The sequence below is a fragment of the Globicephala melas genome, chromosome 5, assembly GCF_963455315.2.
Source record: "Globicephala melas chromosome 5, mGloMel1.2, whole genome shotgun sequence".
Classification (NCBI taxonomy): Eukaryota; Metazoa; Chordata; class Mammalia; order Artiodactyla; family Delphinidae; genus Globicephala; species Globicephala melas.
The window spans coordinates 13001498-13018138 of NC_083318.1; the positions used below are offsets into that span (position 1 = coordinate 13001498).

General features: G+C 35.3%; 2 protein-coding genes across 10 annotated transcripts in view; one reads left to right on the forward strand and one right to left on the reverse strand.

Annotated features, from left to right (window-relative positions):
* Window positions 1-13969, reverse strand: part of C5H4orf33 (chromosome 5 C4orf33 homolog) — a 90222-nt gene extending 76253 nt beyond the window's left edge. For 5 of the 9 annotated variants that reach the window (XR_009563852.1, XR_009563851.2, XM_060298729.2 and 2 more), the window contains exons 1-3: window positions 13728-13969; window positions 4833-5022; window positions 2345-2405 (exon numbers count right to left, since the gene is read on the reverse strand). Coding sequence is in view for 7 of the 9 variants with exons in the window: in XM_060298729.2 (XP_060154712.1) it covers window positions 2345-2405; window positions 4833-5022; window positions 13728-13742 (266 nt within the window). In the remaining 2 variants the exon portion in view is untranslated. Of the gene's footprint in view, window positions 1-2344; window positions 2406-4832; window positions 5023-8846; window positions 9019-13438; window positions 13594-13622 lie in introns of those variants that run through there. The other 4 variants (XM_030863856.2, XM_060298731.1, XM_030863855.3 and 1 more) reach the window with 4 other exon arrangements.
* A 139-nt stretch (window positions 13970-14108) lies between these two features.
* SCLT1 (sodium channel and clathrin linker 1) overlaps window positions 14109-16641 on the forward strand; it is a 259470-nt gene continuing 256937 nt past the window's right edge. The window contains exon 1 of the mRNA XM_030863846.2: window positions 14109-14607. Within this exon, the coding sequence (XP_030719706.1) occupies window positions 14574-14607 (34 nt within the window). The 5' untranslated portion in view covers window positions 14109-14573. The remainder of the gene's footprint in view (window positions 14608-16641) is intronic.

Sequence of the window (16641 nt, forward strand, 5' to 3'; positions counted from 1 at the left end):
TGAGTGTTTGAAATAAACATTATTTTCTTCACTATCCTTCATATCTGCCATGTGTATGCTTGTAACTAAATTTCCAAATAATTAAAAGATGCAATACGAATACTGGATAATTACAGGGACAGCCAGCATGTTCAGTTACTTAAAAATGGCTTCTTTGAGTTTAACACGTTCCAGGCAATTGCCGTCAAATGCGTAAAGCTACACATGTTCAGACTCCTTTTTATATTCTTTAAATAGGAAACTATATGAAACTATACTTCAATTGGTTAGATGCTCCAAAGTATGCAAAAGGGGCGGGGTATCTGGAGTTCATAATAAAACTCGTTCCAAAAATGAAAGTATCCTAAGGGAAGCCGGCACCAATTTCCAGGTCAAAATCCAACAAACATATTAAAGGTTATTTCTATAAGAAAACTGTCTTGAAGCTCATTAGGAAGATGGAAGATAAAAATATAGATTGTCTAAAACTACTTAACAGGTTGAAGACTTTAATTTGTAACTATTTTCTCATACAACTGTCCTTGACCTATCTGCCTGCTGTGTTTTCCTGCTTTCAACCATTAGTTCTGACACTGATGTCACATCTTCAAGGAGAAGCACAACATACTCCCAAAAGAAAATTCTAATAAGAGAGCATAGTTGGGATTATCCATGTCAGTAAGAATCAAAGGATTTCAAATAGTTACGTGAAGCAAATTTACGGTCTCTGGAAAAGACTATATCTAAACATTTTGACACAGATGGTCTGTTGGGAGCTTTTCAGGAAGGGTTTCCTTCAAGAAACTAGTCTAACAGAAAACAAGTATTCTTTTCCACTTAAAAGTTCTCTGCTTCCTTTTATTGTTATTATGCAACCTTAAGAATATCCTAAGAACAATAAAAGTTCTTAAAAATTCAAACAAACATATTCAAGTTGCTTTCCTAGAGGTTAACTGTCACAGGAGTTGATTGCCTGAAGCAAAACCATGATTCTTGATTATTAACTGTCCTGATGTATCTAAAAACAAACTTTTAGAATTTATTAATTTTATACATTATGGTTATTGAATAATTTCCTAACAAAAGATAATCTAATTATCTGATGTATCTTATGCTAAGTCATCACTTCATAAAAATAAACTGATATTATCATCTAAAAATTTAAACTAAGGATGTAACTTTAGAATTCTAGCAGATTCAAGTTCTTGACTATCTTCTAGACAAGTTCTAAACCTATTTGCCTTAGCTTCCTCACGTGTATGGTGAAATTTTCTTACCTCACATTACAGTTTATGAGAATTAATCATATTTTTCAATAAAAGATTTTGGCATGTTAGTTGAAGGGTAACAAAGATATATAATTACTCTTCTGAAAAATATAATTGTGAACAGCTATATTTTCCACACTAGTACTAGCAAGAAATCAAAACCAGGGAAAAGAAAATGATATCTAAAATCTCATTGAAATCAATTGTTTGGGACTCTGCTCAGTCTACAAAAGGACAAAGGCTACTAGATAACAGATGCTGAGAAGTATTTAAATGTCATTTTAAATGAGTAATGGAAATATAAAGAAATATTTCATTACTAAATATTAACTTAAAATTTCTTATAGTTTAGATAACAGGTAGGTATAGATTTACTTTTTGACTTCTACAAGAAAAAAACTGCCAACCAGGTAGAGAGTTCCCAAGGACCAGTTAAATTTGCACAAAAAGAGTCCAAGGTTAATATTTTTCATAAGTCTAGGAAAAGCCATGTGTGATTTAGTTTTTATCCTTGGCACTGAACATAAAGTGACATAGTATACACTCAGTAAATGAATGATAAATAAAGGAAGGAATACATGAATACATAATTATGTATAAAATTAAAGTTTAATCTAGCTATTAAAAGAATCCCCTAAAAGAAACATTTTCATAAAGTAGTTCACTTCGTTATATCTATATGCCTCCCTTTATTTCTAAATAGTTAATATATAATAATTCAAATTTAGAGTTAATAATAAATATGCCTCTCTTTATTTCTAAATAGCTAATATATAACAATGCAAATTTACAGAGTAAACAATGAAAGAGTTTTATACTAATTTTTCATTTTGCAAAAACACCTTCAAATTTATTAGAAAACCAACTACATTAGTGAATTGAAAACAGTATCAACATAATATTTTTAAAATCTTATATATTCTACATTATACATTTACTTGAAAATAAGGAATTATATATAATTCAGATTAATTCAAATTAGCGTTCTGACTAGTTAACTAGAATTAGTGAGCGTTTACTATATCCATGATTTATAATTAGAAAATAATGTGTTCAAAATATGTAGCAGTGAGTTAGAAGAAATATTTTATACTTACGGACAAAGTTCAACTTCTAAATACTGTTCAGTTATGTCATTCAAGAAAAATGCTTCCACAACTTTTGAAAACAGAGATATGACATATTGAGAAACAATTTTTTTTCAACAATAAATAATTTGTTTATACCTTTAGAATATAAAGTGAATTAATGCATTATTTTTAATTAAAGCTATATCACCACTAGGAAAAGGGGAAAATAAAATAAATAGACATTGCCTGGAAGAAAAAAATACATAGAAAATAAATCATCATTTTTCCCCCATATCAGATTGCCATAAAATAAAAATATTAATGAAGCCTAGTGCTGGTGAGGTTGTAAAGAAATGAACATATCACACAGACTCTGAGCTAGTTATCTTCTTCTAGGAATTTATCCTAAGGAAATAATCACACAACTGAAAAAGAAGTTAGATGGTATTCATCAAAGTACAGTATTACTCAAAAAGAAATGGTCTAAATTGTTATCTCCTGTTATATAAATAAATATCCTATTACATAGGAGACCTGTTAAATAAATTATGGAATCTGTGTATTCCATGTAACAGAATATAATGCAGTCATTAAAATAAAATATACAGTTAAATATTTTTTGATATAGGAAGATATCCATGATATTTGGTAAGTAGGCTGCAGAGCAATAACCAAATGCACATGAAACAAAAATGTGCACATATGCCTGTGCCTAGATGCCTGCAAAACGTGCACAAGAATGTAATGGTTGGTTATCTCTGACAGGTGGAATACACGTTGAGTGATTTTTCTTTATAATTTCCTGAAATTTTCTGAGCATGTTTATTTAAAAAACTGTATAATTATAAAAGTGACATGTTTCTTTTAAATTATTAAAAGAACATAAACATATATCTAAGTAAAAAGTCAAAGTCCTTTTCTTCCCACTTTGCTCTAAAACCTATCAGACTTCTTCTGTCCTTCCATAATCTATTTTACCTGCATAGATTAAAAAAATATATATGGAATCATTTTCTGATTACAACTTGCTTTTTTCACACACACACACACACACACACACACACACACACACACACACACAAACTGTACAGCATATAGATACCTAATTCTTTTTAATTACTGCATAGTATTCTTCTATAGAATGTTATGATTTATTCACATAATTCTTTATTGATAGACATTTAGGTTGTTTCTAGTTTTCCATGTGTTATTTTTATAATAATAAGATATAGATATAGCCCCATCCACAACTCAGAGTCTTACTGTTCCTTTTGAAGTCTTTTACCTATGGCAAGGATGGTAGGATGAAGAAGAGATAATAAATGAGAGAAACATTTAGGAGGTGAAACTGACAGGACTTAACAAATAAATCCAAATATGGAGAGTGAGAGAGAAGGATATCTTGGAAAGATCTCACATTTCTACATTTGGTGATTCGATGTATTATAGTGCTATTGATTGAGATTGGGCAATTAGTGAAAGAAGCAAGTTTATGAGAGAAGTGGATGAGTTGAGTTTAGGACTTGTTGAGTTTGGTGTCTATAGTACCTCCTGTAGATTACTCACATTACTGTGTACACCAACAGGAAGCTGGTATATACAAGTTCTATGACAATAAAAGACAACATATGTTTAACATATGATAGATTAACACTGACAAAATGCATACTATATAGATTGTACAGAGAAAGTAGATGTTAGTATGGACTAGAAGAGTCATCAAAGGTTTCTTTGAAGAAATGAAACCTGAATTAGACCTTGAACGATGTGCATTAGAGGCAGGGGGACTCGAATGAGAAAAGGTACATGAGTGAGAATATGCACGAATGAGAATATCAGCCTTTTGGAAGTCAAGAACTTTTGGTTTAATTTGATAGCTTGATTCAGGAGTACCCTGGAAGCTTATGGGAAGGGTTTGAACCTTATCTTAGGGACAGGAATGATTTGTAATCTAGGAAATGGCATCATAAAGATTATTTAAGAAAGATAAGTTTGGTGGCTTAATTAGGATTCATTAGAAGGTGATCATACAGCAAACCTGAAACTGGAATTTCATGGCCGGTCTTTTAGCCCTCACTTAATGTGTGAGATTACTTGCCAGAATAAAATAAAAACTACATTTCATGTTTAAGTTAATGGTGTTTTCATAATAAGTGAAACACCCCAAAGCTTCCATAAAGAAGGTTTATAAGGTTAAAGTGGCAATTTGAAGATACTCAAAAACAAAACAAATGCTGAACTCAGAATAGGTAACAGAAGTAAAGGAAGGAAATATAGCAGCAATTAAAAAATCTGGATTTGTAATTGCCATTTTTCACTGTTCTAGTTATATAGTCGAAGTCACATAGGTAACGTGAAAAAGTCAAGAGTGTGAGATTGGTAGGAAATATCAGAAACTGCACATGTCAGTTGCTCAGAAGCACTCACTTCCTTACAGCAAGATAAAATAATAGTTCTATGAAAGGTTATTATAAAAAGATTTATGTCTGCAATAAAATACAGGACTTTCACTTACCTTCATAATCCCACAGTTCATTGAAAGGCTTTCCTGGTTCTCCTAGTGGGGCTGGAGGATCATTGAAAAATGGAGCACTGACTTCCATCATCACTCCTCTATCACCTGGATTCAGCCTGACAAACACTGGCTCATGCTTCACTGGAAAACCATCCCAAGTGTGTTCAATTTTAAAATCCATTTGAAGACTCTAATGGGAAAAAATATTTTAAAAAAAACCTCTTTAACAATTTACAAATGTTTCCTTTAGAAAGAAATGAAATGAAAATTTCAAAGGTAGGAAGGCAGCAGAGTAACAAGAACAAGGTTCTGAGAGTCAAAAGGCCATTTGTGTTATGGTAAATCATGGACATGGAGTTCTATTATAAAATAGGTAGTTGGATCCTAAAAGCTTTAAGACTTTAAGTCTAGATCCACCTCGAGTTACCTACTAAAAAGTGTATCAAAATAGTTTTTAAGAACTGTAATTAAATCCACTGCAAACTGTTCATGTATTTAACAACTCTAAGCACTATGAGTTTATATGCCATCCTTTGTCTTATTGTAAAATGTGCAGATGAATTACTGGATCCCCTGGGAATCAAGATCTTTATAGCAAAATTCAATTTGATTTTTCAAAATCTCTATAAATGAGTGCAAGCATTGCTGTTAGCACCTGTTCTTTTGGCTAAAACTTTTCTTTTTGGGGTGGGAGTGGAGGGGTCTTCAACCATTTGAAGGCAGGCAGAGTTTAATATTGTCTTCTCTAGTCTCAGGGTATGGTTTTTCTTAGCCTTTTCAATTTTTGATATTTCAAGTGTTAAATGACCATTTGCTCGGTTAATCCCTTTTCTCCAACTGAAATATGGGAACAAAATCTGCTATCATTTAAACTATGAAATAGACTAAGTACATCTGATGCAAGCAGTATTTGCATTTTAAATTGTTACTCTAAGGATTAAATGGAAGGACACAGTATTATATTAATAAAATTATGTTTTGTTGAACACTATGGATCAAACACTTTATAAACATTATCTCATTTAATTTCACAAAAACTTGTAGAGGAACTATTATTATCCTCATTACAAACAAAGAAACAGACTTGTCCAAGGTCAAATAGCTAATAAATTAAGAAATAAATCAAGAAACTGAACCAATGTCAGCCATGCTTTCCCAGACTTTGGTACTGAAAACCTAAGTCTTTCTACTGGTTCTTTCTGCCTTTTCTCCTAAGATTTCTTTGAACATTGCCTGGAAATTACTGCAAGAAATATCAGCTAGACTTCCACTAATAGGGAAGAGTGCCATGGCTGACATGCCCAAGGGTAGAATGTAATTTTGGCTTTTTGCATAAAATGACCTTAGTTTCTTATCAGAACAACAAATTTATTAATTTGCTTAAAGAACACTCACGTCAATCTAAGCATGCATAATATAACAAAATCAACCTAAAAATTATAGGCCTGCTCACTAGTTTACAATCTAATCTAAAGATAACATGGACCCAGACAGAGACAATTGATTTTCAGCTCCCTTGGGACACTTGGGATTGTGGAGGCTTTATCCCCACCACCTTTCAATTTTCATTGTTTGCACACGTGCTCATATGAAGTAGAGACAATTCGTTTATTAATGTCTTTTACAACCTGGGCTAGTGGGCATCCATGCAGCATTCCATTCCCTGCCACCCTCTGTTGCCCATACACTGCTGTTTTGATTCACAGCACTTACATTACGTGACATATTGTACTTGTTTTATTTTCTCCGCATCCCTAGCTAGAATGCCTGTAAGTAACAGGAACTTATTATTTATTTGTGGAGTGAATAACTGTTCTAGTCTCTGGATCTAAAATTTCATGATTCTAAGATTTTATGCAGGAGAAATCAACTGTTAGTGGTATCACTATCTCTTTCAACACTATATACTAGAACAATGGCAAATAACTAAGATAAGACATCATATCTAGAAATTTCCTTTCAAATTAGTTTATCAAAGGTTTATTAGCTACTCACTCTGTTTCGGGCACCATAGCAGGTGCTGGAGAAATAAAGTGTAAGAAAGTTTGTGGGGAGCTGGGGATGATTCTCACGTAGCTAATCAACCAGGACTCATGTCCTAACCGACCAGATCCATTAGCAGTTGGTTCATTTTGCACTCCAATTTAATAAAGTTGGATCCCTACACCAAACTAAGCTTTAAATGAATCAAAGATATAAACATAAAAATCAAACCAAATAAAATCAAGAAAGTAAAAATCGGGAGGTTGTTTTTAAAAGATGATCTTAGAGCAGAAAAAGCCTTTTAAGATATAATCCCAAACCCAGAAGACATTAAAAAAAAAACACTGATATATTTGGCTATATAAACATTTTTTAAGAAAAGCAAAAATCTGCCTTCCTCCACCAAAAAAACCCATTACAAAATCAAAGACAGTTTGGGAAAAAATACCTGCAACTCATAGTTCAGACAAATAACTAAATTCTTTAATGTTTAAAGGGCTCCTAGAAATCAATAATGAAAAGATCACCACAACAAAAAAATGGGTAAAGATATGAATAGTCAGCTCACAGAAAGAAAATGCAAAATGTTCAGTTTCATTAATAATGATAGAAATGCAAATTAAACAACAATAAATTACTATTTTTCCCTTAGATTGTCAAGAATCAGAAAGTTTGATAAAATGCTGTGATAATGAGGACGCTGAGAATCAATATATTGCTGTCGGGGCATAATTTGCACAGATTCTGTCAAGAGCAATCCCTCAATATCTATCAAAAAAAATGCAAATGATCTCTGACTCAACAATTCTAGTTCTACGAGTTATTACACCTGTATACATTCAAAAAGACATAAGTTATAAAGATATCTACTGTAGTATTGTTTAGAATAACAAAATATTGTAAGCAACTTAAATACCTATCAGTAGAGAACTAGTAAATAAATTATGCTATATCTTACAAGGAAATACCACACAGCAGTTAAAACGAGTGAGGCAGCTCTATATATACAACTAAAATATATTAGGTGAAAAAAGCAAGGTGCAAAAAGTACACATTTACTTAATAAAAAGGAAGAATATTTGCAAATATGCTTGTGAATGCATATACTATCTCAGGAAGCATATATAAGAAACCAGTGTGGCAGTGGTTGCCTCTTTGGAGGGGATTATCTGCCTGAGAAAGCTGAGGAAGCAAGACTTACTTTCAACTGTATCCGTTTTTTTAAAATCTATTTGAAGCTTATACTATGATAGACATGCATTTATTCAAAAATAAATTATTAAAAATGTTTTAAAGTCTAATTTTAAGCTGGATCTCTCAAACATTATAGTGATGACCTCTTTTCTCCCTTATGTTACATATGCTGAACATTTCTAAAAAGTCAGAATGAATATTAGGAATATTATTAAAAGAATATATTCATTCAAGGTGAACACCATTCTATTATACAATTTTTATGTTGGCTGTGTAAACTTTCTTACAAAGAATGTTTATTATTAATCTGTACTTTTCCACATTTTAACTTCTATTCTTCAAATTATTCTTTCATCAAAAAAAGTCGAAAATAATTATTTTCATGTTTTACTTGTACTATGGGAAGACCTTTAAAAGGAAGTGAAGGAAGAAAAAGGAGACGGAACCCCGGAGCATTAAGAGCCTAGAGAGCAAAAAAAAAAAAAAAAAAAAAAAATCCACAAAGGTTAAAAGAAGGAAGTTATGGAAAATACGTTCTCTCAACTGAACGTTTTGTGAGGAAAATTTCCAAATATTCTATTCACGAACGTTTGTTTTCAGTTTTCTACAAAATGATTTTTTTTTTTTCAGTTTGCATCTTCCCCGCCCCCACTCCCCGTCTCCCGCGTCCATTTAAGAGAGAAACGGAGAAAGGAGGAAGTTAGCCCGAAAGTGGGAGGAAACTGTGCCGCCAGAAGCAGCTGAAAAATAAGTTTCAAGAGAAAAAGCCAACAAGACTAGGAGAAGGTGGGAGGAACGACAGAGTGGAGAAAGCATTGACAAGGAGGGAACACAGACCGGGAGTCTCTTCTCGGGCCACCACTCGCTCGCTCCCTGCGGCCGAGGTCAAAAGACCTGCGGCTCCGCCCCGCTGCCCGCACGCTCTAGGGGAGGGACTTGGCGGACTGAAGCACAGAGACCTGTTGAAGGACCACCGCTGGTCCTTAAAGTCTGAAGACTTAAAAGTCTGAAGATTTTTAATCGTTCCACAGAAGTTTGAGCGGTTTTCTAGAGGAAGAAGGAAGGGTAACTCAGCAATATTTAAAATTGTTGCACAATTTAAAAATCAACTGTAAATCATAAGATTACAATAGAACACGTCTGGCAATAATTCACTTAATGTAACTAAAGGCTAACTGGCTATATAAGCAAAAATTGTAAATTATATTACACTAGCTGTAAATAATATTATCCTAGCTGCAAATTATATTATCCTTTTGGGAGGTATAAACATAGTGGTCAACGATTCTAACATTGGCACCAGACTGCCTGGGTTCAAATCGAAATTCAGGCACTTTCCAACTGCGATCATCAGCAAGTTATTGTAAAAGGGATTTAAAAATAGCAACTACCTTACAAGGTTCTGTGAGGATTAAATGAGTTAATATACATATATTTAGAACAGTGCCTAGGGCATAGTAAGTACTAAAAAAAGATTATTATTATTAAAGTATATAGGTTTGCCTAAAGAAAACATTTATCTGTTCAAATCATTAAAATTACCTGTTTTTGAGGTGGTTTTCTTATAGAAAACTAGACTCTCAGACAGGATAGTCTGACCCTTGAGATCATGGAATATGGTTAAGTGCTCTAGAGATATGGTTCTGGTTGCTTCAGTCTTAACTATCCCAGCAGTTTCGGCATCTATCAGCCTATTTTCTTTTTTAAATAGATCTTTATTGGAATATAATTGCTTCACAATACTGTGTTAGTTTCTGTTGTACACCAAAGTGAATCAGCCATATGCATACATATGTCCCCATATCCCCTCCCTCCTGAGCCTCCCTACCATCCTCCCTATCCCACCCCTCTAGGTCATCGCAAAGCATGGAGCTGATCTCCCTGTGCTATGCAGCTGCTTTCCACTAGCTATCTATTTTACATTTGGTAGTGTGTATATGTCCATGCTACTCTCACTTCGCCCCAGCTTCCCCCTCCCATCCCGTGTCCTCAAGTTCATTCTCTATGTCTACATCTTTATTCCTGCCCTGCAACTAGGTTCATCAGTACCATTTATTTTTTTTTTAAGATTCCATATATATGTGTTAGCATATGGTATTTGTTTTTCTCTTTCTTTATGACAGACTCTAGGTCCACCCACCTCACTACCAATAACTCAATTTTGTTTCTTTTTATGGCTGAGTAATATTCCATTGTATGTATGTACCACATCTTCTTTATCCATTCAGCTGTCGATGGACATTTCAGTTGGTTCCATGTCCTGTCTATTGTAAATAGTGGTGCAATGAACATTGTGGTACATGTCTCTTTTTGAATTATGATTTTCTCAGGGTATATGCCCAGTAGTGGGATTGCTGGGTCATATGGTAGTTCTATTTTTAAGGAAACTCCATACTGTTTTCCATAGTGGTTTTATCAATATACATTCCCACCAACAGTGCAGGAGGGTTCCCTTTTCACCACACCCTTTTCAGCATTTATTATTTCTAGATTTTTTGATAATGGCCATTCCGACCGGCATGAGGTGAGACCTCATGGTACTTTTGTTTTGCATTTCTCTAATAATTAGTGATGTTGAGCATCTTTTCATGTGCCTCTTGGCCATCTGTATGTCTTCCTTGGTGAAAAATCCATTTAGGTCTTCTGCCCATTTCTTAATTGGATTGTTTGTTTTTTTTGATATTGAGCTCCATGAGCTGTTTGTATATTTTGGAGATTAATCCTTTGTCTGTTGTTTCATTTGCAAATATTTTCTCCCATTCTGAGGGTTGGTTTTTGGTCCTATTTATGGTTTCCTTTGCTGTGCAAAAGCTTTTAAGTTTAATTAAGTCCCATTTGTTTATTTTTGTTTTTATTTCCATTACTCTAGGAGGTGGGTCAAACAAGATCTTGCTGTGGTTTATGTCAAAGGGTGTTTCTCCTATGTTTCCCTCTAAGAGTTTTATAGTGTCTGGTCTTAAATTTAGGTCTTTAATCCATTTGGAGTTTATTTTTGTGTACGGTGTTAGGCAGTGTTCTTCATTCTTTTACATGTAGCTGTCCAGTTTTCCCAGCACCACTTAGCCTATTTTCTTATTGTCTCTTTCACCCAAGGCAATGTGAAATTATTGTTTCTTTATAGGATAATAAATTAATAACTAAATCATGTATAAAGTATTAAACTTCTCACAAAAAGGTAATAACTTAAAGAATTACAATGCTTCCAAATGGAATTGCTCTGTGTCCTAGTTGCTGAGAGTTACCAAAACTTTAATAGGATCTATGGGTTTAATTCAGCAAGGAGTCACTACACCTGATTGTCACAGCTACTCTGAGAAGAGCATGCATATTCTACAGGTTTAAGTAAAGTTACTGTAATTTTCTCCCAGTCTGCAAGAGCAGATATCACACTGGGGTGTTGCCATTATTCAGATATTTTCAGTTAAAATATTAAGCTAAGCCATATGAAATTTTGGAAAAAATCAACAATTTCACATGGTTCAGCCTAAATATATTCTGCTTATTACATACTTTAAAAAACTTTCTTGGGGGAAAAACAACTTTTGTGTTTAACAGAATGATTATTTTTGTTTTATAAAAATCACTTTTGGTGGGAGAGGGAAATGGGGAGTTGTTGTTCCATAGGTACAGAGTTTCAGTCATGCAAGATGAAATCGTTCTAGAGATCTGCTGTACAGCAATGTGCATAGAGTTAACAATACTGTGCCTGACACTTTAAAAATTAAGAGTAGATTTCATGTTATGTATTTTTTACTACAATAATTATAATAATAAAAAGATAAGCTTAAAAAGAGAGATTGAATTTCTAGGCCATCCTTCTCTTGGTTGGTCAAATAAACATAATTATTAAGAGTTTTTAAAAAATCACTTTTTATGGCATTTAATAATATCAGACAATGTTAAAAAGAAGTTTTGATCCTAGCTTAAACTTCCAACTTTGTATTCTTCATGATGCTTTCCCCACAGTACTTGGTACTCAATGTCAATTTACTGCAAACATTAATATTAGTGAAATCTATTAATTTTTAGGGCTTTCCTTATTGCAGAAATATATCAATATAAAAAACATGAATTAGTGACTAGATAATGGTTAAACACATACTAAGTACTTTTCTCTCCTTCTCATTCCTTGTACTCAATTACGGTAATAGATACTTCCTATGCACACACATTCTTTAAATTAATTCCTTCATCAGATACTTATTAAGTGCTCATTGTGTTCCAGGTGCTATGATGGAGCCTGGAGTCAAACTACAAAACAATATGATAGACACTGCAGGAAGAAGCACGAAGTAAGTACAAAGGAAGCACCTACCTTGGGGTAAGTGGGTAGAGAACAGAAGGGAAGCTTTAAGAAGCAAGAACACTAGAGTGGATAAAGATAAGTGAAATCATAGCAACTTTGTTTCTTACAGATGAAAATTATTTTGAAAGTACTTCATTAAAATTCAACCAGTAAAAATCTTGTAACCAAAAAAAAAAAAAAGCCACCAAGAAACAAACCACCACACCTCAAAACTGAAAAACTATATAGTTTGTATTGACCTTGACCATCTAGGCCAAATAATTCAAGTACAGAGATAAAAACTCCAATTTTGGATATTTAATTTTTGCAATGTGAAGACCACCTCATCATTTACATCCAGAAAGTACTGTTTGCTTTCACCCATACTAATATCTTATCAACTTCTAGTGTAAATGTAGAGTTAAGTTTATGACTACTTGTTTGGTGCCAAGTTAAATCACCCTATGACAGTATGCAAGGTTCAAATGTAGGGGAAGATACAAACAAGTCGTTGGGGAGTCAGAGAGACATTCCTGAAGAAAAAGCCACACACTGACTTCGAAAAAGAGTTGGGAGTTTGCACTTTCAATTTTTCCTTCCAACAAGTTTTTGTGTTAACTTCATGGCCACTAAAAACCAGATCAAGTTCAATCTTCACTAACTCAAAGCTAAATTAAAGTTTTTATAGTTATTAGATGTGCCTCCATATGTAACAACCAGTCTTTAGGGGAAGGTCTATCTCATTCTCTTAATAGTGAGTATGGAGAAAACCTGTAACAGGACTTCGACTACCTAACTGGATACAGCTGGACGCATTTAAAAAATTTCTTAATACATTCTGCTAACATTACTTTGTTTATATAACACTATAAGTACAAAAAACAAAAACTTCTTAAACTGTTAAAAAGAAAGCTAAATCGACTACTTCTACCTCTCTATTTAGAAACTTTACCTCAACCCATAAAAACACATATTTGATTAAAAAGCACTAAAACTGGTGGCTGGCTTCAAGTTAACGTTTTGATTGCTGGGATTGAAATTTCCTCTAATGTTAACTTTTAAAAATAATGATGAGCTTTAAATCCAGACATAATCATTTTTTAAAGATGGGGATTGTAATCGGTATACAAATGTAAAGTTTTACCTCATTATTTCTTGCAAAAAATGTGAATTTGTCTTTCCATCTTTTTTTGAGGAATCAAAGTTATCTCTAAAGAAATAACTGCTGAATTTGCAGGATCTTTGGAGTACTTCTAACTACATGTCTTATTGCCACGCGGTTAACTATCTAAACAACAGCTGTGTCCTTTCTCCAAAGACCCACGTACTTAGTTCCTGGGGATTACCAAATTCATACCCAGAATCCTCCACAGCTTCGGAGGTAGACTCTGAAGACGCCAGTCTGGGTTCAGACCGCAGACGCAGAAACCTACGTGCTTTCCAACCATCCGCTCTGGCCAGCGAGTTCTCCCAGTCCGGAAGTGTTAGGTAGCAAAGATACGGGGGCATTTAAAATATGTAGTTAATGCCCTATGTTTACATTTTTGGGGTTTTCTTTTTTAAAAAGGAATAAAAGAAAAAAACAAAAAAACCCGCTGGGCCCAGCCATCCTAGGACACGGGCCCAGCAGCTTATCCGCCGCCACACAGGTGGCTCAGCCGGCTGTCATCCAGGTTTCCACAGCTCCGCCCATCGCTTGACAGACAACCAATAGCGTGAGAGAACTCCAGGAAGCGCGATGACGTAAACGCAGACGTCTGCGTGATGACGCAGGCGGCGTCACCGTCTCCAAGGAGCGGTCTGGGGCACCGGTTTCAAAGTCGCAGGGCGGGCCGAGTGGACTTCCGCTGCTTGGCCCGGGCTTCTCGGCAGTCCTGCAGTCGCTCGCCGCTCCGCCAAGGACGCCGCCACCCGGCTGCCCGCCAGCTCTCTCGGCGCTCTCCTGAGTGGCCCCACACGACCCCGAGTGACCCGCGGGACGCCTGTACATCCCTGGTCCCACCTGGCTGGGATTCGGGTGAACGCGGGACAGAATTCACCTGGCGGGTCCCCAGCAAACCTGAAATCTTGTGTCTCGCTTGAGCGAGGGACTCGGCTGGGACTCGGGAGAAGGAGGTGCGGCGGGGCTGTTGACGCCACGTGAGTAGGATGCTGATTACACCGCTCAACTGGTAGACAACCTCCGAAGCGTTGCTTTAGATTTGTTTTCCCGCACAACGAGCTTTGTGCCTTTTTAGGAAAAGTAAAGGTGGTGAAAGCGTCAAACAAATTGTATCCAAATGGCCACAGAAATCGACTTTCTGCGAGATCAGAGTAAGCTCCACATTCCTTTATCTAGAATTCTTATATGTAATGTTTAATGTCGTCATCGTTGACTAGTATTTTCTGAATGCCTGTTGGGTGCATGGAAATTTGTAAAAACTTAAAAGAAGACAGCTGCAGAAAAAGCTTGATGGTGTACATGAGGATATGTATACATTTCAGCAGAACCGTTTAGTAAATACTGTTAGGTTCCTTAAGCTTATGTGGGACTCTGCTACATGCGTTTTTGTTATGCTCCTCGCATGCTCTGGAGAAATTAGAGGGCTAATGGCCAGGAAGAGTTTCTAAGTCTGCAGTTAGAACCTAGAGAGACAGCTCTGGCCATTTGTTCAAAAGATGTTCATTGAGCTCCTCCTGTTTCTATTATGTGCCAGGCGCTATACCAGCATAGCTATTACAAAGATGAGGAAGACTGTTCTACCCTCAAGAATTTAATTTGAGGAGAGAAGTATATAAATTCCATAAATACACTGAAGTGGCAGCAACTGACAACTCTTTTGCCTCAATTTCCTCACTTGAATGAGGAAATCATTTGAATCATTTGAATCATTGTTCAAATGATTAAATGACCGTTAAAATATGAATAGGATTTAGAATAGTATCTGACATAGTGCTAAACAAATATTAACTCTTACACGGTTATAATTTACTGTGGTCAAGGAAGGTGCCATTTGGGCTGAAACTTGAAGCAGTAATATAAATTTACTAGATAAAGAACTGTGTAGTCGAGTAGAACAATATTTACAACATTGAAGGGATTAGGAATATGCTTTGTTAGAAACTTTTAAGAAAGTTGGTTTGAATGGAATATGATGTATATAGGGAAATGGCAAATGGAGCTGAAAGGAAAGAATTTGGCTAGATAGTAAAGGACCTTGTTTGCTGTGTGTTTAGGAGTTTGGACCATTGCACAGGTTATAGGAATCACTGAAAGGAATTCAGTTGGGAGTAACCTGATCAGATTGTGATTTATTTGAAAAGCCCAGTTGGCTGTTATGAGGAACATGCATTATAGCAGAGTGCAGTTAGGCAATTGTTGTCATTATCCAGGTAAGAAGTGAACTAAGATAGGTTCAGTGAGATTGGAGATGAAGGGATTTGGAAGAAAGAGGTACAGGGCAACTCAGGTTTTTGGCTTGCTTGAGCAATGGAGAAAGTAGGAAAAAAGTGGTACATTCCGTTTCGGAAGCATCATAGACCAGTGGTTGAGAACTCAGCCTCTGGATTCAGTCTGTCTGGGCTCATATTTTAGCTCTCTTTCTAGGTCTTTGACCTTGGGCAAGTTACTTAGCTTCACTATACCTCAATTTTTTCATTTGTAAAATGGGTATAATAGCACAATAACCCTCATGGGGTTGTTGTGAGGATTAAATGAGATGATGCAAATAAAGCACTTAGCATGGTGTCTAGCACATTTTAAGTGCACAGTTTATATTACCTAAAATCATTAATGACATTATAATGATACTATAACATTAGCATTATTTCTTAGGTTTGAAGTGGGAATATCCCTTATCCCATAAGGAGGACTGGCTGGCCACCATCTGACTGGTGTGGGACAAGAATTGGTGTTGAGTAGTTTGGTTGGGGTGGGGAGAGTTCCTGAGGCACTCATAAACTATGAGTTTTAGAGGAATTCACCAGCAACAATTCTTAAATAAAACTGAAGTCCAAATACCAGAGAGAACGGTAGAAGCATAGTAAATTATTTCTTGAAAAATGAGTTCACCAGAAGACAAGGGCATGGAAGAAGGGAATCCTCAGACAGAGGGAGCAGAAGAAGCAAAGGCTCGGAGGCTTGAAATAACTACTTATTCAGGAAATTGGAGCATGGAATGGTAGGGTTTGCATGAAGAGATGAGAAGGAGTGTTAGACGTCTGTGAACCTCCCCTTTTTTCCTATAACTGGACCTCACATGCCAGGTATAGCTGGTGGGTGACCCCATTAGTTGACCAGCTGAACACCAGTTCAGGTAAATGTAGAAAGCTTACCCTTTTCCCACTTACCTCTGACCTTATCGTCAT